Raw genomic sequence first — 25,619 nt, 5'->3', positions numbered from 1 at the left:
GTTTTGATTGAATAAATTGCTATGCTAAGATTTAAGCTATTCCATCATTTTGAAGTTTCCTTAATTTATTTTACAGGTTGAATATAAGAAACCATAGAAATACATGAACACAGGTATATATTTACATTTGAATTATTATTGTAATTTATTCAATTATTATGATTAGTGTACACGTGATTTTTTTAATAAAGTTTTGATTGAATAAGTTGCTATGCTAAGTCTTGAGCTAGTCCAGACCCATGAAGCTCCACCTGAAAGCATCCATCATGGCAGCCAACGATTGTTATGTTCGAGTTGTTTTCATCGCAGGGACAAGAGCCGCTGATCCATGGAGCTCATAAAACGTGCGGGTCTGTCAGCAACATCCTGGTAAACACCGGATATCACTGTTGTAATGTAATAACCGAGTCCAGCCTCCTCCGTCCACCGCTGAGACCAGAGCGACAAGAAGAAGGAGAAGAAGGAAAAGAAGAAGAGCCTGAGCTGGAGCTTCCATCTCTGCATGTTTGCAACTCTTTTGTCAACTTCTCTTTTTTTTTTCCCCCGCTTTGACGCCAATGAAGTGAAACTCCGCCATATTTCTGGACACCACACCCGCAGAAAGTTGTTGCAGCAACTCCTCAGTTCCTGTTGAAGAAGAACAAGAACAAGAAGAAGAAAGAAGGTGAGACTTTTCAAACAAAGTGTTTCGAGTGTTTGCAGCGGCTCACCGTGCGTGTGTGTGTGTGTGTGTGCGTGCGTGTGTCAGCCCGGGCAGGTGAACCGGACCGCGGGCAGAGATGACGCTGAGCTCCGTGGGTTCTTGTTGTCTCAGTCCTGAGGCCAAAGAGGCTCGAAGGATCAACGACGAGATCGACAGGCAGCTTCGCCGGGACAAGAAGGAGTCTCGACGGGAATACAAGCTGCTCCTGCTCGGTAAGTGTTCAAATGTTCAAATGTTCACCCCTTACACCCCACTTCTGGAGAAAAAAACAAACAAAACTAAAATTTTAACCAGAGCGAAGGTTTGACTGATGAATGTCTTCATACTTTCTTAATAAATAAGTTATTATGATAAGCTTTTGACCTGATATTAGATCCTCTTTATACACGTTTTTTGTGTACTTGAATTAAACTTTTCTTAGTTGACTCATTACATGTTGAGCACACCTTATCTACTTTATTATCACCAGATAATCCTCAATATTTACACTCATTTGTATTTGATTTGATTCTTCATCTCGTCAGATAATATCCGATCCACAAGATCAGTGTGATTTAAACAAAATGACAACATTGTTGTGTCTTGATATTGTTTACTTGCTTCCTTATTATGTTCACCCTTTGACCTTTGATAGCCACCTTTTTACCAACCTTGATAAAGTGCAACTTATGATTTGAGTGTCTCTTAAATAGATGCGTGATTCTATTGTATCATCAGTGTGTGTGTGTGTGTGTATGTGTTGTTGTGATGTGTGACTCTATTGTATCATCAGTGTGTGTGTGTGTGTTGTTGTGATGTGTGACTCTATTGTATCATCAGTGTGTGTGTGTGTGTGTGTTGTTGTGATGTGTGACTCTATTGTATCATCAGTGTGTGTGTGTGTGTTGTTGTGATGTGTGACTCTATTGTATCATCAGTGTGTGTGTGTGTTGTGTGACTCTATTGTATCATCAGTGTGTGTGTTGTTGTTGTGATGTGTGACTCTATTGTATCATCAGTGTGTGTGTGTGTTGTGATGTGTGACTCTATTGTATCATCAGTGTGTGTGTTGTTGTTGTGATGTGTGACTCTATTGTATCATCAGTGTGTGTGTGTTGTTGTGATGTGTGACTCTATTGTATCATCAGTGTGTGTGTGTGTGTTGTTGTGATGTGTGACTCTATTGTATCATCAGTGTGTGTGTGTGTTGGTGTGATGTGTGACTCTATTGTATCATCAATTTGTGTTTGTTGTTGTGATGTGTGACTATTGTGTCATCAGTGTGTGTGTGTGTTGGTGTGATGTGTGACTCTATTTTATCATCAATTTGTGTGTGTTGTTGTGATGTGTGACTATTGTATCATCAGTGTGTGTGTGTTGTTGTTAGAAAAATGATCTTAAGCCGCCCACTGAAAACATTTTGTTTTTCTGGAGATTAAATCTTGTTGACCATAACCAAACCCACTCTGCTGTGATTGGTCAAGCATGAAGGTTTGTCACCGTGCGTCATCAATGGGCTTCATCTCCAAGTGACTCGTTGTATAAACAAAGTGGGGCGTGATTACAGCTGGAGGAGGAGTGAAGCCATTATTACATCATAATGGACTCTCGTAACCTCTCGTTCGTCCAGATTTCAGAGCAACTTTATGAAGTAATAAAGTGTAAAACATGGTCATGATGAGAAGTTACTGCGTCTTGGAGAGAAGAACATGACACCAGAGTTGGGTTTTGACCTTTAACGTGTCCGATTTTAATTTTTCGAATTTCACTTTATTTAAACAATAATAATAACAATGGAGCCTCTTTACATAACCCATATAATAAAAGCAAAAACAAGTTTATTGAGAACAGAGTATTGACAATGTTTTCAATGACCTCATCCACAACAAACTTCTCGGCCTCATGGTTACGATCAGTGTGGTTGAAACAAAGATTGACTCATGCCGAGCGTAACCACCCGAGCGAGTTCAAAGTTCTGTTTTGATCCTTGAGTGCTGCTCGACGATGACTCAACACATGTCTATGAAGGCTTGTGACGAAGACATTTATCCTCTTTCACGTGTCGAGGGTTGTTCGGATTTAATATTGAATCATCCTGTGATGAAAAGTGAAGCCTTTTGACTTGAAAAAAACCTGCTATGAACACATGAGAATGACATCATCTTGCATTTATAATTTGTGGCTGATGTAAAATGTCAGTCGGGGGTCACGCAGCTCTAGTTACGGTGATGTTACTGGCGTTTAAAAGATGCTTCAGTCTATGAACTGCATCGATAATGACTTAAAAGCTTCCTTTTCTTGTCCCTACTGTCCCAGTATTCGTCACGTTTTTAATGAGGTCTGTTGCTCACCGAAGAAAGACTCCCGTGGGATCAGGAAAATGAGAACTTCTGGGATCATTGATGCTTGTTTTTAATTTACCCGAGAACATGAGACTCAGGTATTAGTTGAGTAGCAACTTTGTTTTTTCAGCACGAGAAGAAGTTTATCGATGGACAAAACCCTGAACCTTTATTCTTATCATCGGAAAAGCCGGTCAATGGTTACAGAATATAGAATTAAATAACAATACTACGGTTGCTTCACTGTGGATTGTAACTTAAAAGTAGTTTATTTTAACATTTAAAATGTTGAAACTTGATGTTTTTTTGTTATTTTTTTTAAAGCAGTGATTTAATTCAATAATTTTTATATTAAAAGGTTTATTTGTTGTTGTTTTTAAACATTTTAATTGAAAAAAAGGTAAAATACATAGATTTTATTTATTGGTTGTTGTTTTATTTTATTAATTTATTTTTTCAAAACAAAATAACAATTTTTACTTGTACAAGTAATTCAAATAATTAAAAAATGAATGTAATTAATTCACTATTATTTCATTTGAAGCCTTTTAAGTTCAATATAACAATATATCAAAAGAGTATCGACCATCTTGAACAAATGTTCAGCCAATAATGGAGGCCCTTATTATACTAACATTTTTATATTGATTTTAAAAGGCTACGAAATAAAAACAAAGTTTCAATCTTTATTATCCAGATATTACTTATTAGTAATTTTACGTTCACTATTCAGTAATAAGGCCAATGTAAAGCAAAAACGACAAGCTAATAAAATATAGTGTCAAAACAAAATATAATGGAAAAGAACATTTTAATTTAGGACATTCATTATTTTACATTCATTAAGAATATCTACAAATCTATGTGTAAAAAATAGTAAAAAAGAATAATTTAATTTAAAAAGAAAAAGGAGCAACCTTTCAATATAGAAATGATTGAATAGAATTAGTCAATAAAAACAAATTAAACATTTAAATATTGAAATGATTAAATTAAATAATTCAAAAATGTAACATTTCAAATGATCTGTTGGCATTTTCATGTAAAATCATCAATATATTTAAGTTCATAGTTATGTAGAGGTTTGTTGAGTTTTATTTTCTAGCTCAGGATCTTAAGATGTTTAGTTCCTCAGGGCTCACTCTCCCCCCCATCACTTATCTGTTTAGCTGATCTTTTGAAACCCTTTGAGCTGCGGACAGTTACTGCGGAGGATGGTGAAGCTCCGAGGGAAAAGTATCTTCTCGGGAACTCTTAACGACTTCGGGAGAAGGGAAGAGTTTGGTTTACAGTGAGTGTGGGACCCACTTGGGTTTCCTGAGAAAGCTACTGAACAAGAACTCACACTTATTTTTAACTCTAGGATATATTTAATATCAATATTTTGAAGTGTATCGATATTTTCTTCCCCTCCTACAAAACATACAGTCTGTTGTTACTATTGTTGCTTGAGCTCCTTGGAGGAGGTATGTGTCGTCTCAGTGCTTTTATAGTTGTTATCTTTTCTGTCGGAAGAAACACTAAACACATGTATTGATACGTGTCGTATTAACTTGACCCTGGTGTTGTGATACTGTAGTAACAAGTATATATGTAGTATTGTTGAGTACTTGACTCTGGTGTTGTGATAGTGTAGTAACAAGTATATATGTGTAGTATTGTCCAGTACTTGACTCTGGTGTTGTGATAGTGTAGTAACAAGTATATATGTGTAGTATTGTCCAGTACTTGACTCTGGTGTTGTGATACTGTAGTAACAAGTATATATGTAGTATTGTAGAGTACTTGACTCTGGTGTTGTGATAGTGTAGTAACAAGTATATATGTGTAGTATTGTCCAGTACTTGACTCTGGTGTTGTGATAGTGTAGTATCAAGTATACATGTGTAGTATTGTCCAGTACTTGACTCTGGTGTTGTAGTATTTACAGACCACATGACTCTTGACGAAGTCGTAACTGCTTTCATTTGTTTTCAAACCAAAATATGTCCAAACATCAGCTTTAAAAGCTGCTGGAGTCACTGTATCCTCTCGTCCTCAGTCATCGCTGGAATCTCATTGTTCTTTTAGCAGCAAAGGATTAAATGGCTGCTGCCATCTAGCTGCCAAAGGTTTCATTACAACACAAGAATGAACAAACTGTATTTTTATGTTAATTGTAAATTAAAAAATCTAATCAATTCATTTCATACACAATTTAAATAGAAAATGTTAACCATTAATCATTTATAGAAAAACATAAAATATGCAAAAATATATATTTTTTTCCATCTAGAGGCCGAAAGTTTAATTGCAACACAAAAACAAACAGATTCATTTTATTTTATTCAGAGATTTTATTTGCCACGAAATAATGGAAAGAGTTTGATTTTGGTTTATTTGAAAAACTATTTTAATCACAGAACCTTGGACTATAACATTTCTGGATTACCTGGCAGTCAAAGTTTTTATGTATGTAATTAATTATACCCATAAAAAATCATTCTCAGTAGATGTTTATACAAACGATTGAATCCTTATTCTGTCGCTGCTCAACGTGAAGCTTCATAAAAACTGTTTATCCTTCAAAGCAGGAACGAAAACACTGTTTTATGTGTCGCTTCATTCGTTGTTTAAGAGTTGCTTGAACTCCTTGGAGGAGGTATGTGTCGTCCCAGTGCTTTTCTACTTATTATCTTTTTCTGTGGGAAGAAACACTAAAGACCCGTTTGTTTTTTAATGTTTGTCCAGGGACCGGCGAGAGCGGCAAGAGCACGTTCATCAAGCAGATGAGGATCATTCACGGACGCGGATACTCGGACGAGGACAAGCGAGGCTTCAAAAGACTGGTCTACCAGAACATCTTCACGGCCATGCAGGCCATGATCCAGGCCATGAGCGTCCTGAAGATACCGTACAAGCACCAGCTCAACCAGGTAAAAGCAGGTCTTTCTGTCTCCGCCTTTGAAAGCAGCGTTCCCGACATCCTGCCATGTGAAGTGCTTCTGGTCATTGTTTAGTTTTTACAATCCTTCTTCTGCGGCGCTGACTTGTCGAGAACACACCGCATGTGTGGACACGTCCTGAGACAAACACGGGGTTGAGACGAAACAGGACGCGAGGAATGATGAAACGAAACAGGACGCGAAGAATGCCCTGCTAACCGCTCAGGAATGTAGTCGGAGCGACGGCCACGACAGGAGCTTGTTAGTCACACACGTTTGCTCGCTGGTACGTTAGAGAAGAGGCCCCGCGAGAGGACAGGCCACTTCCTGTGTCCGCTGGGGTCATGTGACGGCGCTCCAGCGTTAACTCGGTGTAACTATTAACTGGTTGATAGTTAAAGAGTTTTGCCATTTATAGAAGGATCAATGTCGAACATGAAGTAGTTTGGATAGAACCCGACCAATTTTGCACCACGGTCCAGTTTAATGTCGGTTTTATATATAAGGAACTTGAAGAAATCAATCATATAGAGTTTGTGTTTCACTTATTTCCACTAGTTTACAGGTTTATTTTTGAAGTATTCTCTTTTAAATGATGGTCCTGATTACCTAAGAATCTCAGACTAATATTACTTCAGAGCAAACACCATCTTTTTTCTAAACAAAACGCAGTTCAGACAGTAATAATTGAATAGAAATGATACAAAAGGTTATGGTCTGTGAGGCCCTGATACGAATGGACGACGCTCTAAGACGCTCACATTCTTTAACGTGTCTCTTGAGATCAAAGAAATTGTCTGGGGGCCACTATGGAAACTTCTTGTAGATTAAGGACCTCAGAGCTATTTACTTGTGGACGAACCTCTTCTTAAGGCTGTTTTTCTCCTGTTTTTAATTAATTAATTAATGTTTTTAACTAATGAAAAGTTATATTTGGCTGTTAAATATTTGGATTTTTCCCCTGTTTAGATTAACTTTTATTTGTGCTATAAATTTAAATATGAGGTTTCATCCCTCTCAACAAACCTCTCAGTAACGGTGACCTGAACACCTCCCATAATGCTTTGCCGCCCAGCCGACCAATCACAGCTGTCGACGACTGTTGACATAGACGTTCAATCAAGTACAGAATTGTGGCGACAAACCAGCCGTTGTTTTAATTGATTTCGAATCATTTATTTAAGAATAATTAAATTTATTTTGGTGTTTTAGTTTTCTGCGTGTGTTTTGGTTTTGGCCAAGAATTTTAATTCCCGGTCGTCCCTATGATTATATCCTACAGAACAACCGACTCTTTGGAACGACTGGTGAATTGGAAAACCTCTGTATAGGACTTTGATAAGAAGTAAACTAATAATAACCGTGTAGGTCCGATCTTTGACTGTATTTATGCGGCCCTCCTAATTGCAAACTATGACCATGTATAAATGGTTGTAATGCATTTATTATTTATTTACATTTTCACATAACACTTCCCTTCTTTTTGAGTGTAATTTTTCGAGTATATATTAATCCTCCCTGTTTTTTTTCCAGTTAATTGAAGAAATGTTTTGAAAAAAAACTCATATATACAAGAATAAAATTACAGCTTATTTAGTTTAATAAATATCACAGCCTAATGACGCATGGCCTTTTTTTGGGTGGGGGATTTTTTCATCTTTCTTTTTGCTTGACGGCCCCTAACAACATACGCAGAATTTAATGTGGCCCTTGAAGAATTTTAATTGCCGGCCCCTGGTGTAGGTTCTAATTTCATCCTCCTTATATAGTTCATAGTTCGTTCCGGTCAAACATTTGCTTCACTGTTGATTTGTGCTTGAATCTCAAGCGATAACCAGACTGTTGTATTGACACAACATGAACATTATGGGAAACATTTATTAACAGACATGCACAGGTTCAGGCGGATGAGGTGGCTGTTCCCAGAAGACACGGCTCATCAGCTGACGAACCAGAGGAGATTACAACAGGATATTACCAGGAACAGCAGCCACCCCTGCACCTTGTTTACCTCGCAGTATTTGAATAAAGAACTCACGTAGCAGGAGGGTCGAGGGGTTCGCCTCTAATTGAATTTGCTGGTTGAATCCCAGTCTATTGGTAGTACCTTGTTAGGAGTGTGTATTGGCAAGAATGTGGTGATACGACATGATACAGTGTCAATGATTTGACGATATATTGTTATACTGTAGTAACATGTATACATGTATAGTATTGTCCAGTACTTGACTTTGGTGTTGTGATAGTGTATTAACAAGGATATATGAGTAGTATTGTCTAGTACTTGACTCTGGTTTTGTGATAGTGTAGTAACAATTATATATGTGTAGTATTGTCCAGTACTTGACTCTGGTTTTGTGATAGTGTAGTAACAATTATATATGTGTAGTATTGTCCAGAACTTGACTCTGGTTTTGTGATAGTGTAGTAACAATTATATATGTGTAGTATTGTCCAGTACTTGACTCTGGTTTTGTGATAGTGTAGTAACAATTATATATGTGTAGTATTGTCCAGTACTTGACTCTGGTTTTGTGATAGTGTAGTAACAAGTATATATGAGTAGTATTGTCTAGTACTTGACTCTGGTTTTGTGATAGTGTAGTAACAATTATATATGTGTAGTATTGTCCAGTACTTGACTCTGGTTTTGTGATAGTGTAGTAACAAGTATATATGTCTAGTATTGTGGAGTACTTGACTCTGGTGTTGTGATAGTGTAGTAACAAGTATATATGTGTAGTATTGTCCAGTACTTGACTCTGGTTTTGTGATAGTGTAGTAACAATTATATATGTGTAGTATTGTCCAGTACTTGACTCTGGTTTTGTGATAGTGTAGTAACAATTATATATGTGTAGTATTGTCCAGTACTTGACTCTGGTGTTGTGATAGTGTAGTAACAATTATATATGTGTATTATTGTCCAGTACTTGACTCTGGTGTTGTGATAGTGTAGTATTGTCCAGTACTTGACTCTGGTGTTGTGATAGTGTAGTAACAAGTATATATGTGTAGTATTGTCCAATACTTGACTCTGGTGTTGTAGTATTTACAGACCACATGACTCTTGACAAACTGATTTAATTTGTTTTCAAACCAAAATATGTCCAAACATCAGCTGTAAAAGCTGCTGGACTCACTGTATCCTCTCGTTCTCAGTCATTGCCAGGATCTCGCAGGACTTAATTCTTCCTTTAGATGTGTTGGATGTAATGACTGCTGCCATCTAGAGGCCGAAAGTTTAATTGCAACACAAAAATGAACAGAATTATTTTATTTTCTTTAGAGATTTTTATTTGCCACAAAATAATTTAGAGAGTTTGATTTTGGTTATTTAAAAAAACTATTTTGATCACAGAACCTTGGACTATAACATTTCTGGATAAACTGGCAGTCAAAGTTTTTATTTATGTAATTAATTAAACCCATAAAAAATCATTCTCAGTAGATGTTTATACAAACGATTGAATCCTTATTCGGTCGCTGCTCAACGTGACGCTTCATAAAAACTGTTTGTCCTTCTGAGCAGGAACGAAAACACAGTTTTATGTGTCGCTTCAACACCTGATGATTCAACCTCGTGCTCCTCTGTCCAGACCAACGCCAGCAGCGTCGGCGAGGTGGACGTGGAGAAGATCAGCACCTTAACAAACCCATATGTGGAGGCCCTCAAGAGTCTCTGGGACGATCCCGGGATCCAGGAATGTTACAATCGGAAGAGGGAATACCAGCTCTCGGACTCGGCCAAATAGTGAGTGTGAACAGACCCCTGACATCGCCCGAATGCTTTCCAGAGTTTCATCTGCCCCTCGTCCAGTTGTTGTGTCGGGTTATGCTAGGTTAACTCCTTTTAAGGTCGTTTGAAAACGCTTACTGTCGTGAAAAGTGAGATTTTGTTTCGGACTTTGTTTCTGTCGCAGCTATCTGGACGACCTGGACCGGATCGCCGACCTGGCCTACCTGCCGACGCAGCAGGACGTGTTGAGGGTCAGAGTGCCGACCACCGGCATCATCGAGTATCCCTTCGAGCTCGGCAACGTTGTGTTCAGGTGAGCTTTGTTGTTGTGAGGCGGAGTGAGACAGTTGTGCGTCGTTGTTGACAAACTCTAAACACGGATTGAATTGGTTTTCTCTTCATCGTACAATATGTTGAAAACCTGCACAACAATAAAAATGTAACTTATCTTTGGAAAATGATTAAGGCAAAGGTAAGGTAAGGTAGAACTTTTTTGATTTTTTAATTTTTTTTTTCCAATAGCCACAGAAAATACAGCAATTTTTCATAAAAAATAAAATAAAATAAGAACAAGACCAAAGAGAAATACATAGAAAGAACAAGATGACACAATCTAAGTCTAAAGATAAAGATAAAAAACAGATCAAAGAAAAATAACAAAGACAAAGGATACAAAGACTAACATATAACAGGTGCATCAAGATACTTTCACTCCACTCCTGCCCCCGAACTCAGAATTGTACAATTTAATAGCCAGAGGAATGAATGAGTCCCTGAGTCTATTTGTTTTGCACCTGGGATAGAAAGGATGTCGCCAAATATTGACTTTATTTGATATGTCGAACTATGTAGTTCAGAGAAATAAGGATTATGATTTATTTATATATATATATATATTTATATTTTTCATTCTACAAATGTCAAATAAAATAAAAAGTAGGATTTGAGTTTACTTCAATACTGTTGAATTAAAGTTAAGGTAAACGAACAGTAAACAACAATAATACTTTTTGATCATAAGGAACTTCTATTAGTGCCATCGGAATATTCAATGGTATAAATGTTTTTTTTGCATTTCATTTTTTTTTTTTTTTTTTTATGAATTCTGATTTTGTTTTATAAAAAAACATTTTTATTTTATTTATTTCAAAATAAATGACACATTGAGTTTCACATTCTACTTCTAATATCAAAAAATAAAAATATTATCTGTAAGAACTATTATACTAACGTTTTTGTATCAAATTTAAAAGGCTCCAAATAAAATCATATTTAATCCAAGAATATAAATATATATATATATATATATATATATATATATATACAGGTATATATATATATATATATATATATATATATATATATATATATATATATATATATATATATACAGGTATATATATATATATATATATATACAGGTATACATATATATATTTGAATTATTCAAATGATCATTCATTCATTTATTTATTTTTTACCGCTTTATCCCTTATGGGGGTTGAGGGGAGACTGGAGTCTATCCCAGTATCATAGGGCGAGAGGCAGGGGACACCCTGGACAGGACGCCAGTCTGTCTCAGGACACACAAAGACAGACAACCATTCACACACACACTCATAACTACAGACAATTTTCCCCAAAGTTCGCAATCAACCACTGTATGTTTTTGGACTGTGGGAGGAAACCGGAGTGTCCGGAGTAAACCCACGCAACACGGGGAGAACACACTAACTACACACAGAAAGGTCACAAGTTTGGCTCGGCCTGGAAGTGAACCAGCAACCTTCTTGCTGTGAGGAGACCGCGCTAACCATTGCGCAACCGTTCGCCCAAATTTCGAAAATATTTGCATTTTTAAAAATGTAATTATTGAAAAGAAAACAGAAAAATTCAACCTTTTAATTGGAGATAAAGCGATACATTCATCTCAAGATTTGATACAACATTTGTGTAATATTTATAACATCTTGTTATTGTTTAAATCTCTTTTGGTTGAATTACTAACTCAAATATGTCCAAACATCAGCTTCAAAAGCAGCTTGAGTCCACGGCATCCTCTCGTCCTCAGCCATTGCCACGATCTGGAAGGGATTTCATCGATTCTTTAGAAGAACGGAGAACGTAACGACTGCTGCCATCTAGCGGCCGGAAGTTTTATTGCAACACAAAAATGATCAAATGCATTGAACATGTACATAATAATTGTAAATACATAAATAAGTAAAATGTTGTATTTAACTAGATTTGTATTCAAATATTCTTCATAATTGTCAGATCTAAAATGGATACTTACCTAAAACTAGTTCTGATGTTGATGTTTGTAAACAAGAGGATGTACTGCAGTTGTGTTTCATAGAAAGTATTTTATATAGGATTCATGTTAAAAAAAACGGTTAATTACGTTGAAAGATGTGTTTCTTTCATCACCGCATGGTCTCGGGAGACGTGGTTATTATATTTTTGTCTCAGACCCGAGAGATGTGGAGCAGCTTCTAAACCTGCTAGAACTTCCACAACAAGTCAAACCATGTCTTCTTCTCACGGGCGACGCTTTCTTCTCGACCCACAGGATGGTGGACGTGGGCGGCCAGCGGTCCGAGAGGAGGAAGTGGATCCACTGCTTCGAGAAAGTCACGTCCGTCATGTTCCTGGTGGCGCTCAGCGAGTACGACCAGGTCCTGGTGGAGTCCACGCACGAGGTGAGCGTTTCCATGCTTCACGTCCTCAGCGAGAGACGAAGCTCCTGTGATGATGTCGAGCACTGAGTGCTGCTCACCTGCAGGGGGAGCCCTTCAGTCACTCTACTCTGCAGCACTCAGGCTCGTTCTACATGAAATCCCCTCGAACACTTCTTGGTTGGAGTCTTTGAAATCATGTCTTCTGATGGCTTGTGTTTCCTCGCACAGAACCGGATGGAGGAGAGCATGGCCTTGTTTCAGGCCATCATTAACTGCATGTGGTTCAAGAAGTCTTCAGTCATCTTGTTCCTCAACAAGATCGATCTGCTGGAGGAGAAAGTCATGCAGTCGCATCTGGTGGATTATTTTCCAGAGTTTGATGGTGAGTCGTTTGTCGTCTTCACTTCAAATGAATGAAACTTTCCTTCACATCCAAACATTAAAGTATAAAACCTCAGCAATAGATGGAAGATCATCGTAATCATGTTTTATTAAGAGTATCATCTTTTTTATGAATAATTCTTTCATTACAATATTCAAAGAGTGAACTTTTTAATCATTAAATCCCTTTTTTTTTCTCTAAATGAATTAAACATTTGATAATTTAATATTCTTATTGTAATGTATTGTTTTTTAATTCAATATAAACATTTTATAAAAGTGTCACAAGACAAAACTAAAACTTGATTAAACAAAAAGTGGGTGAGGTTTCATGATACAATAATAGGGTTTCATAAGAAAAAGTGTTTGAGGTTTCATGATACAGTGATAATGCTTCATGATACAGTCCTAAGGTTCGATGATACAATAATAGGGTTTCATAAAAAAGTGTTTGAGGTTTCATGATACAGTGATAAGGTTTCATTATACAATAATAGGGTTTCATAAAAAGTGGGTGAGGTTTGATGATACAATAATGGGGTTTCATAAAAAAGTGTTTTGAGGTTTCATGATACAGTTATAAGGCTTCATGATACAGTCATAAGGTTTCATGATACAATAATAGGGTTTCATAAAAAAGTGGGTGAGGTTTCATGATACAATAATGGGGTTTCATAAAAAAGTGTTTGAGGTTTCATGATACAGTGATAAGGCTTCATGATACAGTCATACGTTTTCATGATACAATAATAGGGTTTCATAAAAAAGTGGGTGAGGTTTCATGATACAATAATGGGGTTTCATAAAAAAGTGTTTGAGGTTTCATGATACAGTGATAAGGCTTCATGATACAGTCATAAGGTTTCATGATACAATAATAGGGTTTCATAAAAAAGTGGGTGAGGTTTCATGATACAATAATGGGGTTTCATAAAAAAAGTGTTTGAGGTTTCATGATACAGTGATAAGGCTTCATGATACAGTCATAAGGTTTCATGATACAATAATAGGGTTTCAAAAAAAGTGTTTGAGGTTTCATGATACAGTGATAAGGTTTCATTAAACAATAATAGGGTTTCATAAAAAAGTGAGTGAAGTTGTCCTGATACAGTGATGAGGCTTCATGATATAGTCATAAGGTTTCATGATACAATAAAGGGGTTTCATAAAAAGAGTGCGCAAGGTTTCATGATACATTGATAAGGTTTCATGATACAATTAAGGGGTTGCATAAAAAAGTGGGCGAGGTTTCATGATACGGTCATAAGGTTTAATGACACAATAATAGGCTTTCATAAAAAAGTGGGCGAGGTTTCTTGATACAGTGATAAGGTTTCATGATACAGTAATAAGGTTTCATGAAAAAGTGGGTGAGGTGTCATGATACAGAGATAAGGTTTCATGATACAATAATAAGGTTTCATAAAAAGTGGGTGAGGTGTCATGATACAGAGATAAGGTTTCATGATACAATAATAGGGTTTCATGATACAATAATAAGGTTTCATAAAAAGTGGGTGAGGTTTCATGATACAGTGATAGGGTCTCATAAAAAAGTTAATAGAGTTTCATGATACAGTGTCACAATATTTTACACCTTTGTAAAAAAGATGAAAAGGAGCCACAGATGACAGATCCCTGAGGTCCATCTTTAAAGTCATCTCACCTCAAGCCTCCTGCGCCTCAACGTGAGCGACTGACCATCATCTCGTGTGTCTTCAGGTCCTCAGCGCGACGCCGAGGCCGTCAAAGAGTTCATCCTTCACATGTTCGTCTGCCTGACGATGGTGAAGAAGTGGTTCTACTACCACTTCACCTGCGCCACCGACACGGACAACATCCGCTTCGTCTTCAAGGCCGTGAAGGACCACATCCTGCAGAGCAACCTGGACATCTACAACCTGGTGTGAAGCTTCCCGTCTCCGGTCGGACCGAGACATGTGAGCTCCGTCGAACCCAAAGACAGCGTGGAGTTCATGAGTCGGTAGCGCTTGGATATTTTCAGTCGTCAGGTTCAGCTCCGAGCTTTCATGACGCGACGCCTTCGCTTGAATCTCTGCTCGTGGAGAAGCGAGTCCATAAAAAAGGGCGAAGATAGAAAAGTAATTCAGCAGCTTTTTAATTCCTCTCCTGACCAGTGAAGTGTCCAGAGGAGGAAACATCACTAACATCTGACACGTAAGTGTACGGAGGTTTATCAGTGAATCACAACATTGATGTTTAATTCAACAAATCTAACATTTAAAAAGTTAAAACTTTGACATTTCTTTGTTGAAATGTTGTTGTCGTTATGCATTGAATTTTGTTTTTGAATCATTGAATTCAATCATTTGAATATTGTTTTTATTGAACCATTTAATTGAATCATTTATATTTTGAATTATTAATGTTCTATATTTTTTAAATGAATTATTTGTTTTAATACGTAGAGTTTGATATTCACGAGGTAGTTTTGTTTCTTTCTCCAAAAGAATTTGCTTCAATTAAAAAAAAAGAATTAAAAATATATATTTTCAACTTAAGAGAGTTGCTTCATTTAAAAATAATATGTTCTTAATATATAGTTAACTGTTTCTTTGATTTAAGTAGTACTTTTTTGTTTGTGTAGAACATTTGTGTCTTTATTATTAAATCCCGCCCAAAAACTTTTCTATAAACATTACGTTTTTAGTCGGCATTCTTTATTAAATGAAAAACTTTTTTTTTTTTTTATTGAAGTGAAAAACGTTTTGAAGTTTTTTATTTTAACTGAAGTGAAAAACTTTTTGAAGTTTTTTATTTTAACTGAAGTGAAAAACTTTTTGAAGTATTTTTTTTTTAATTGAAGTGAAAAACTTTTTGAAGTATTTTTTTTTATAATTGAAGTGAAAAACTTTTCAAGTATTTTTTTCTAATTGAAGTGAAAAACGCTTTGAAGTATTTTTCTTTAATTGACGTGAAAAGCGTTAAGTTTAAATAATTTTATTTAAAATTACTGGAATTAAAATAAATAACTTTAAAAAAAAGTATCCAAATTATTAAACTAAATAAATGAAAAAAAATCAATGCTTAAAACAAAACAAACACATTTCAATAAAACAACTACAATTTTCAACATTTGAAAATGTTAATCTTTCAATATTTCCACGACACCGATCTACTTCCGTACACGGTAAAACTACATCAACACTAACACACAACTTTAATACACAACCCAGTATGTGTGTGTTCATCACAACTGTTGTCAACGTAGCATCAAACTCATGTTATTTCACTTATTTCAGTCGTTAAGATCCACTAATTGTTTTCTAACCATGTGTTTCGTAGCTCAGTATTGTTAGCACCAGTGATCGACCTGAGCAGTGAACGCATCACAGACACTTTAGAAATACATATATATATATATATTTATATATATAGTGTTGTTGACTCACATTCATCCAGCTTCAGTGAAACATGTCATAAAATCTGCTTTTATCTCTTGGTACGTTTCATATTTATTAACATGAAAAACTTCATCTTGTTAGCTTCCATTAAAGTAGCTGCTATGATAAAGTAGTATAAATACTTCATGTACTTCATGCACCTGAATCAAATATTTACTCATATTAACGTCAAGTTTGTGTCCACGGAAGGGAAGTTTCTCTCAAGTGTCGGTTCGAGTGTGTTGTGTATTATTATTATTATTATGTTAAAAAGAAAGTTTCACTGATGTTTTTGTTTTTTTAAACATTTTCCACTCGGTTAGTTTTAGAAAAACCAGTCGTAGCACAACGTAGCGTTTTGAAAGGGCTTCAACATCACGGTAATATTGTGAGTCAGTGAACGCATCACTTCCTGCATCAACCCTGGAGCGTCTCAGTCCACAACAGTGACGGCACAGTTTTTATTTCCATGTTTATAGTTTGTGAAGGAAGCGTTTCTTAGGGTCACACGGACACAGAAGCACCGTCACTGAACACCTGCGTCGGGTTTAAGAAGCTTCAGAGTCTTAAACGTCCTGAAGCTCAAGTTGATTTTTCAAATTCTTTGGTACCATGTGACGCATAATCATCACCATAATAATAATAAAGTCTTTATTCTGCACTGACGGCAACATGCTGTACTTATGTATCACACACAGTGTTGCGCTTGTACTTCTCAGAGTTGTACAAGTATTTCAAAGCAAAGTAAATGTCCTTCATCAGTTTCTCATCATGTGTCATTAAAACTAACTAAGGTATAAGTTAGCGTATTTTTCAGACTATAAGGTGCACTTGAACTCCTTTAATACTCTCAAAAATACATAGAGATAATTATGTATTCATTCTGGTTGTACTTACGGACCGGTCGTTGTATAAAGCTCTGTAGTATAAGTCTGTAACCTTCAGAGTATTACTCTGCGAAGCTCTGTAGTATAAGTCTGTAACCTTCAGAGTATTACTCTGCGAAGCTCTGTAGTATAAGTCTGTAACCTTCACAGTACTACTCTGCAAAACTTTGTAGTATAAGTCTGTAACCTTCACAGTATTACTCTGTGAAGCTCTGTAGTATAAGTCTGTAACCTTCACAGTACTACTCCACGAAGCATCCTAGTAATACTCTGCAAACCTTCTCAGTATTACTCTGCAAAGCTTCAAGTATTTATCCGCAAAGCTCCTATTATTACTCCACAAAGTATCATAGTAATACTCTGCAAGCCTTCTCAGTATTACTCTCCAAAGCTTCGTAGTATTACTCCACAAAGCTTATATTATTACTCTGTAAAGCTCCGTATTATTACTCCACGAAGCATCATAGTAATACTCTACAAACCTTCTCAGTATTACTCCTGAAAGCTTATAGTATTACTCTGCAAAACTCCCTAGTATTTCTCCACAAAGCTTCATAGTAATACTCAACGATGCCCCGTAGTATTACACCGCAAGGCATCATGGCATGACTTCCAGAGACTATTTCTTGAAGAGGCTCATAGAAGTACTCCATGAAGTTCAATAGTATTACTCCATGGGGCTCCTTATTATTACTCGGCTTTGTAGTATCATAGTATTACTCTGGGAGGTTTTATAGTATTATTTTGGGATAATTCATAATATTACTCTGCAGGGCTCCATGGTATTAGTCCGCCAGGCTTTGTAGTTTTTTGACGAGGCTCCGTAGTATTACTCTGTTGTCAGCATCAGAGTAATACTATGAAGCCTCAGGGAGTAATACTATGAATCATGGCAGTGCGGGGGAGCCTCACAGACAGTAATTCATCAAGGTACTGTATACTATCAGAATTACTCCTGTTCAAGTCACTCAGATAAGAAAATGCACCTTATAGTCCAAGAAATACGGTAAACAAAAGTGAAATGACCTTGACTTGAACGAAACAAAGTTTACAAACACTTAAAAATACAAATAGTTCTGCGAAGAAAAAGTTTCTCCATAAACATCAAAGATCACGAGAACCAACGTTTGTACTTATAGTTTGAAGTATTACTTCGTAGTATTACTTTGTGTTGCTGAACATTTGCTGCGTCACGAGAACATCGAACGTTCTGACCATGAAACCATGAAACTCTCGACATAAAGACTGAAAATCTAAACCTTGAACTACTTTAATGTTTTAGTCGATGATTTGAGTCGCGCCAAGAAAAGGAAGAAAAGAGTGAAAACCAGAGATTTGTTCATATTTAACAAGAAAATAATAAAAGTGTTTGAACATAAACTCAGGTTTTATTTGTTGAACTTCATCACAAACTTGTTCGACTCACAGCGTCTGGTTCTGATGTCCTTGAGAAAATAAACGTTTATTCAAGAGATTCTGTCGTTTTCTCTTTTGTTCTTTTTCTCACAGATATTGACTTTTAGCTCTTTTCAGGCAGAGATTTTTAACATGAATACATTTTTATTTGTCGTCAATGTTTTTTCTTTTCTTCTATTAATCTTTGCTAAACTAGAAATTGACAAAAACTCACACAAACATCTTTTATTTTTCACATTTTTTCTCAAAAACTACAGAGTTTCAACTACTTTTAATTAACTTTAAATAAAGATAAGACTATTTAACTTGTAATATATAATTAATACTGTGTCAGAAATGATTGACTCTTTAAGAAATGTTCTACAAATTAAACTCTATTTATATACAGTGGTATGAAAAAGTTTGGTCACCCCTGTACATTTTCATGGTTTTCCTTATAAATCATTGGTTGTTTGGATAACATTTTGTAGTTAAATATATCTTATAGGAGACAAACACAGTGATATTTGGAGGTGAAATAAAGTTTATATGATTTACAGAAAGTGTGCAAGAATTATTTAAACAAAATTAGGCATGTGCATAAATTTAGGCATCACAAGAAAAATGACTCAATATTTTGTGCATCTTCTTCAGAAATAACAGCCTCTAAACACTTCCTATAGCTTCCAATTAGGGTCTGGATTCTGGTGGAAGGTATTTTGGACCTTCTTTACAGATCCTCTCCAGGTCAGTCAGGTTTGATGGTTTCATGGACCATCAGCTTTAAATCACACCATCAATTTTTCAATAATATTCAGGTCTTGGGGGATCCTGGACATTGTTCTCCAGAATCTGCTGATATTGAGAGGAATCCATGCACCCCTCAACTTTAACAAGACTCCCCTGCACTGGCCACACAGCCCCACAGCATGATGGAACCACCACCAAAGTTTACTGTAGGCAGCAAGTTATTTTCTTGGAATGCTGTGTTCTTTTTCCGACATGCATAGAATAGAATAGAATAGAAAAGCTTTATTCATCCCCAGAGGGGAAACACACTTTCACAACAGCGCAGTTTAAAAAATAAAGTGCAAGGAAAAAGAAATAATAAAAGAGATAATACAAAATAAAATAAAAACGATCTTAAGAATATACAATTATTTACAAAAATTAGAAATTTAACACTATTAACAAAATAAAATAGAATAAAATAAAATAAAATAGAAATAAAAACGGGAAAAAAATAAAAATAAAAAGCACACGAGAAGAAAAACACGCTACGGATTAGCATCAGGATATTTAAAGTAGAGAGTTAAATATCCTGACACCAGTTGGGATGAAGGACCTTCTATAACGCTCCGTCCTACACTGGGGGTGCCTGAGCCACTGAAGGAGCTGGCCAGCTCCTCCACGGTCAGGTGCAGTGGGTGGAGAGTGTTGTCCCTGATGGAGGATAGTCTGGAGAGTGTCCTCCTCTCTCCCACCTCCTCCACCGAGTCCAGCGAGCGGCCCAGGACAGAGCCGGCCCTCGTGACCAGCCTGTTGAGTCTCTTCCTGTCCCGGTCCGTGCTGCCTGCTCCCCAACAGACCACAGCGTAGTGGATAGCAGAGGCTACCACGGAGTCATAAAAGGTCCTTAAAAGTGGTCTGCACACTCCGAAGGACCTCAGTCTCCCCAGGAGGTGGAGGCGACTTCGGCCCTTCTTGTACACGGCGTTGATGTGTGTGGACCAGTTCAGTTTATTGTTGAGGTGAACACCCAGGTATTTGAAGCTGTCCACCAGCTCAATGTCCGAGCCCTGGATGCTCACCGGTTGATGTGGTGGGGACTTTTTCCTGAAGTCAATCACCATCTCCCTTGTCTTACCGGTGTTGAAGCAAAGGTAGTTGCTCTCACACCAGTCAACAAAGTCCTTGATGACTGACCTGTACTCCAGCTCGCCCCCCCCAGACACGCAGCCCACAATGGCCGAGTCGTCAGAAAACTTCTGGAGGTGACAGCTGCTGGAGTCATAGGTAAAGTCCGCCGTGTAGAGGGAAAAAAGGAAAGGTGACAGCACTGTCCCTTGAGGCACCTCGGTGCTGCAGATGGTCACCTCAGACCTGCAGTCCTGCAGCCTCACATACTGCGGCCTGTTGGTGAGGTAGTCCATCGTCCATGCTGCCAGCTGTGTCCCAACTCTTCTTCCTTAGCAGCGCCGGCTGGATGGTGTTGAAAGCACTTGAGAAGTCAAAAAACATGACTCTCACAGTGCTACCGGCGGCTTCCAGATGAGTCAGTGCCCGGTGCTGCAGGTAGATGACGGCGTCGTCCACCCCCATCTTTGGCCTGTAGGCGAACTGCAGCGGATACAACGCAGAGCTCACCGTCGTGCGTAGCTCGCGGAGTACCAGCCTCTCCAAGGTCTTCATCAGATAACGCCCCTGGTTATGCCCAAATAACTCTATTTTAGTTTCATCAGTCCACAGCATCTTATTCCAAAATGAAGCTGGCTTGTCCAAATGTGCTTGAGCAAACCTCAGGCGACCCCGTTTGTGGTGTGTGCAGAGAAAAGGCTTTTTCCGCATTACTCTTCCATAAAGCATCTCCTTGTGTAAAGTGCGCTGAATAGTTGAACGATGCACAGCGACACCATCTGCAGCGAGTTGATGTTGCAGGTCTTTGGAGCTGGTCTGTGGGTCGACTGTGACGGTTCTCACCTGCGCCTCTGTTTACCTGAGGTTTTTCCTTGGTCTGCCACTCCGGGCCTTCACTAGAACTGTGCCTGTGGTCTTCCATTTCCTCACAATGTTCCTCACAGTTGGAACTGAGAGCTTAAATCTCTGAGATAGATTCTATATCCTTCCCCTGAACCATGATGTTTAACAATCATTGTTTTGAGGCTCCCATGATGCCACTCTTCAGAGAAGATGCAAAGAGGAGAAACCCTTACAATTGGCCTCCTTAAATACCCTTTCTCATGACTCACCTGTTTATGGAGGTCAAGGGTCACTGAGGTTACCAAACCAATTTTGAGTTCCAATAATTAGTGCTAAAGGTATTAAAATCAATAAGATATAAGAGTGCCTACATTTATGCACATGCCTGATTTTGTTTAGAGGCTGTTTGTTTCTTATGTTAATATATTCAACTTGTTAAATAATTATTTAATTCCAGATTAATAATCATTTAACTTGACTTTTTTTTTAATTTAAAAACAATATTAGTTGTTGTTTTTTTCTTACCAGTAATTCCTAAACGTTCTATAAATATAAATTACTTAATAACTTACTTATTGCTGTGTTCGATACTCACTTTGAATAAAAACTGTAATTCTATTATTTAAGAGTTTAATTTAAAAAGTCACGTATTTCGTTGTCATATTTTATACATTTAAATTATTTCTATATATTTATTTAATTACATCTTTCTATTTAATCCACGCTCTTAGTGATTATTTTCTCTTATATTCGATTTTAAATAGTTTATTAAAATCTTCAATAACATTCTTCATCTTTTAATCTCGTTTTACTTGTTAATATATTGATTTATTTGTACAGTTATATTAGTTAAAGATACATTCTTTATTATTATTCCATCTCCATGTTTGTTAAAAATTCTTTAGTTTTTAATTTTTTTTCTGAAACCTTAAGTTAAAAGTTCGGTAACGAGCGTCACTGCGCATGCGCGCTGAGCATCAGCGTCACTTGAAACTTTAAAAAAAAATCAAAATGATAGGTTTTAACTAATAAAAAAAAAATCGTAATTGTTGCTTAAAAAACACGACCATGTTTCTACTGTTGCGGTTCATTTTGGCGTCATTTGTAAAGTGTGTTCCGGGGTTCGTTCCTCCTCCTCCTCGAGGCGCTCATGCAGCTCAGGTGCAGCTCAGGTGCGCGAGACTCACCTGGAGGAGCGTCTGTTCCGCGACAGAACTTCTGAGGGTCCTGGTCCTGGATCTTGGTTCTGGGTCGGAATGGCGAACTGTTGTTTGTCCCAGGACGAGCTGGAGAGACGTCAGATCAACAGAGCCATCGAGAAACAACTGAAGAAAGACGAGGAAGAAAGTCGGAACCTTTTGAAGCTTCTGCTGCTCGGTGACTTTTTTTAAATTCATTATGACTTTTTATTATGACTTTTTATTATGACTATTTACTCTTGTAACTTTCTTTTATTGTGACTATTTACTCTTGTAACTATCTTAAACACACCTTTTATTATGTATTTATTATGACTATTTACTCTTGTAACTATCTCAAATACACCTTTTATTATGTAAGTAAGTAAGTAAGTAAGTAATATTTATTTATATAGCGCTTTTCGAGACCAGGGTCACAAAGCGCTTAGACAATCAAAACAATACTTAAAAAAGTACATACTTTAAAGATCAAGATAATACTGAGAACAACATAGGAGTTCGAGAAATTCAAGGAAAAGCCTGAACAAATTGAAACGTCTTAAGGTGTTTCTTAAAGGAGTCAGTAGATCCATCAAGAGCAAATAGAGAGAAGATGGTTCCAAAGCTTAGGAGCAACAGCCTGAAAAGATTTCTCTCCTCTGGTCCTGAGTCGTGTGCGTGGAACCATAAGTAGATTCTGATCCACAGACCTCAGAGCCCGAGCTGGGGTGTAAGGCATGTATTTATTATGACTATTTACTCTTGTAACTTTCTTTTATTATGACTATTTACTCTTGTAACTATCTTAAACACACCTTTTATTATGTATTTATTATGAGTATTTACTCTTGTAACTATCTCAAATACAACTTTTATTATTTATTTTTACTTTATTTATCTCCTAATTATCTCAAATGCACATGTTTTAATGTATTCATTGTCACTTCATTTCCATAGACTATCATAAATACAACTTTTATTATGCCTTTATTTCCATTACAACTACCTTAAACGTATCTTTTTCTTATATAAAAGTGCAATAAACCTGAACCATAATTACCAGAATCAAAGCACAACACAAACATCTCATTTCACCGTTAACTGTGTTTCTTCGGAGCAACTTGTTGATCCTCACGAGACAATAATCCTGACTCTTCCTTGTTAACAAGGAAAACTGAGAGACTTTTGACTCCTTTAAACACTCGATTGTTGCTTATTGTTGCTTATTGTTCTGTTGAGACACTTTATCCGTCATAGTAAATCATCATCATTGTATCCTCTCATTCTCAGTCATCACTGTATCCTCTCGTCCTAAGTCATCACTGTATCCTCTCATCCTAAGTCATCACTGTATCCTCTCATCCTCAGTAATCACTGTATCCTCTCGTCCTAAGTCGTCACTGTATCCTCTCATCCTAAGTCATCACTGTATCCTCTCATCCTCAGTAATCACTGTATCCTCTCGTCCTAAGTCGTCACTGTATCCTCTCATCCTAAGTCATCACTGTATCCTCTCATCCTAAGTCATCACTGTATCCTCTCATCCTCAGTAATCACTGTATCCTCTCGTCCTAAGTCGTCACTGTATCCTCTCATCCTCAGTCGTCACTCTATCCTCTCATCCTCAGTCATCACTGTATCCTCTCATCTTCAGTCATCATTGTATCCTCTCATCCTCAGTGATCCCTGTATCCTCTCATCCTCAGTCGTCACTGTATCCTCTCGTACTCAGTCATCACTTTATCCTCTCGTCCTCAGTCATCACTGTATCCTCGCGTCCTCAGTCATCACTGTATCCTCTCTTCCTCAGTCATCACTGTATTCTCCCTCGTACTCAGTCATCACTTTATCCTCTCGTCCTCAGTCATCACTGTATCCTCTCATCCTCAGTCGTCACTGTATCCTCTCATCCTCAGTCGTCACTCTATCCTCTCATCCTCAGTCATCACTGTATCCTCTCATCTTCAGTCATCATTGTATCCTCTCATCCTCAGTGATCCCTGTATCCTCTCATCCTCAGTCGTCACTGTATCCTCTCTTCCTCAGTCATCACTGTATCCTCTCATCCTCAGTCGTCACTGTATCCTCTCGTACTCAGTCATCACTTTATCCTCTCGTCCTCAGTCATCACTGTATCCTCTCTTCCTCAGTCATCACTGTATTCTCCCTCGTACTCAGTCATCACCGTATCCTCTCGTCCTCAGTCATCACTGTATCCTCTCGTCCTCAGTCATCACTGTATCCTCTCTTTCTCAGTCATCACTGTATTCTCCCTCATACTCAGTCATCACTGTATCCTCTCATCCTCAGTCATCACTGTATCCTCTCATCCTCAGTCATCACTGTATCCTCTCATCCTCAGTCATCACTGTATCCTCTTGCCTCAGTCATCACTGTATCCTCTCATCCTCAGTCTTCATTGTATCCTCTCGTCCACAGTCATCACTGTATCCACTCATCCTCAGTCTTCATTGTATCCTCTCGTCCACAGTCATCACTGTATCCACTCATCCTCAGTCATCATTGTATCCTCTCATCCTCAGTCATCATTGTATCCTCTCATCCTCAGTGATCACTGTATCCTCTTTTCCTCAGTCATCACTTTATCCTCTCGTCCTAAGTCATCACTGTATCCTCTCGTCCTCAGTCATAACTGTATCCTCTCGTCCTCAGTCATAACTGTATCCTCTCGTCCTCAGTAATCACCGGGGTCTCACATGATTTCATTCTTCCGTTAGCTGCAGAAAACATAACGACTGCTGCCATCTAGAGGTCAGACGTTAAATTGCAACACAGAAATGAACAAACGTTAATATTTATATTAATAATAATACGTTTTTATTTAATACAATACGAAACTAAACTATTATATTATGGCAACATGAATCAGTCGTTCAGATACAACAATAAACAATATTATTTAGTTATAAAAATAATAATTAAAACATTGACTTTTGGATTTGGACCTTTTTGTTGTTGACGCTTTGTTTCTTTATTTTATTTTTATTTTATTTTATTTTATTTTATTTTATTTTATTTTATTTTATTTTATTTTATTTTAATCTATTCGAATCGAAACGAACCAAATTGAATTAATTGTTTTAATGAATTTAAATTTTTATGTTTTTAATTAACTTAATTTTTATTTTTTAATTTAATTTAATTTAATTTAATATCTTTATCATAATATATTTATATTTTTTATTATATATGGTGTTTTTATTACATTGTAATAATTGGTCATTTCTTGAACCTTGAATGTAATATTCAAGTGTTAAATAAAAGTTCATTTGAAGTCATTGTAAC

The 25,619-nt window shown here is 36.9% G+C and overlaps 2 protein-coding genes across 2 annotated transcripts in view; both read left to right on the top strand.

The window, feature by feature from the left end:
* The first annotated feature begins 254 nt into the window (after window positions 1-254).
* Window positions 255-18,514, top strand: LOC148079110 (guanine nucleotide-binding protein G(q) subunit alpha-like). The gene is made up of 8 exons (XM_087790580.1): window positions 255-664; window positions 749-915; window positions 5,755-5,939; window positions 9,548-9,702; window positions 9,872-10,000; window positions 12,260-12,389; window positions 12,597-12,750; window positions 14,472-18,514. Exons 2-8 carry the CDS (start codon window positions 780-782, stop codon window positions 14,657-14,659), a joined length of 1,077 nt encoding a protein of 358 aa, XP_087646706.1. The 5' UTR covers window positions 255-664; window positions 749-779; the 3' UTR covers window positions 14,660-18,514.
* Window positions 18,515-22,284: 3,770 nt separating this feature from the next.
* The window catches only part of LOC148079109 (guanine nucleotide-binding protein subunit alpha-14-like), a 19,801-nt gene continuing 16,466 nt past the window's right edge, over window positions 22,285-25,619 (top strand). The window contains exon 1 of the mRNA XM_087790581.1: window positions 22,285-22,512. Within this exon, the coding sequence (XP_087646707.1) occupies window positions 22,392-22,512 (121 nt within the window). The 5' untranslated portion in view covers window positions 22,285-22,391. The remainder of the gene's footprint in view (window positions 22,513-25,619) is intronic.

Source organism: Callionymus lyra, chromosome 5 (genome assembly GCF_982586985.1).
Source record: "Callionymus lyra chromosome 5, fCalLyr1.hap1.1, whole genome shotgun sequence".
NCBI lineage: Eukaryota > Metazoa > Chordata > Actinopteri > Syngnathiformes > Callionymidae > Callionymus > Callionymus lyra.
The sequence above is the reverse complement of the archived record's forward strand: the minus strand, read 5'-3'. Positions and strand labels throughout refer to the sequence as shown.

Bases quoted from the DNA above. Each gene is read 5' to 3' on its own strand.
- LOC148079110 (XM_087790580.1), top strand. From the start codon at position 780: ATGACGCTGAGCTCCGTGGGTTCTTGTTGTCTCAGTCCTGAGGCCAAA. The intron at 5,940-9,547 runs GTAAAAGCAGGT...TCCTCTGTCCAG, and splicing joins ACAAGCACCAGCTCAACCAG to ACCAACGCCAGCAGCGTCGG. The intron at 12,390-12,596 runs GTGAGCGTTTCC...TTCCTCGCACAG, and splicing joins TGGTGGAGTCCACGCACGAG to AACCGGATGGAGGAGAGCAT.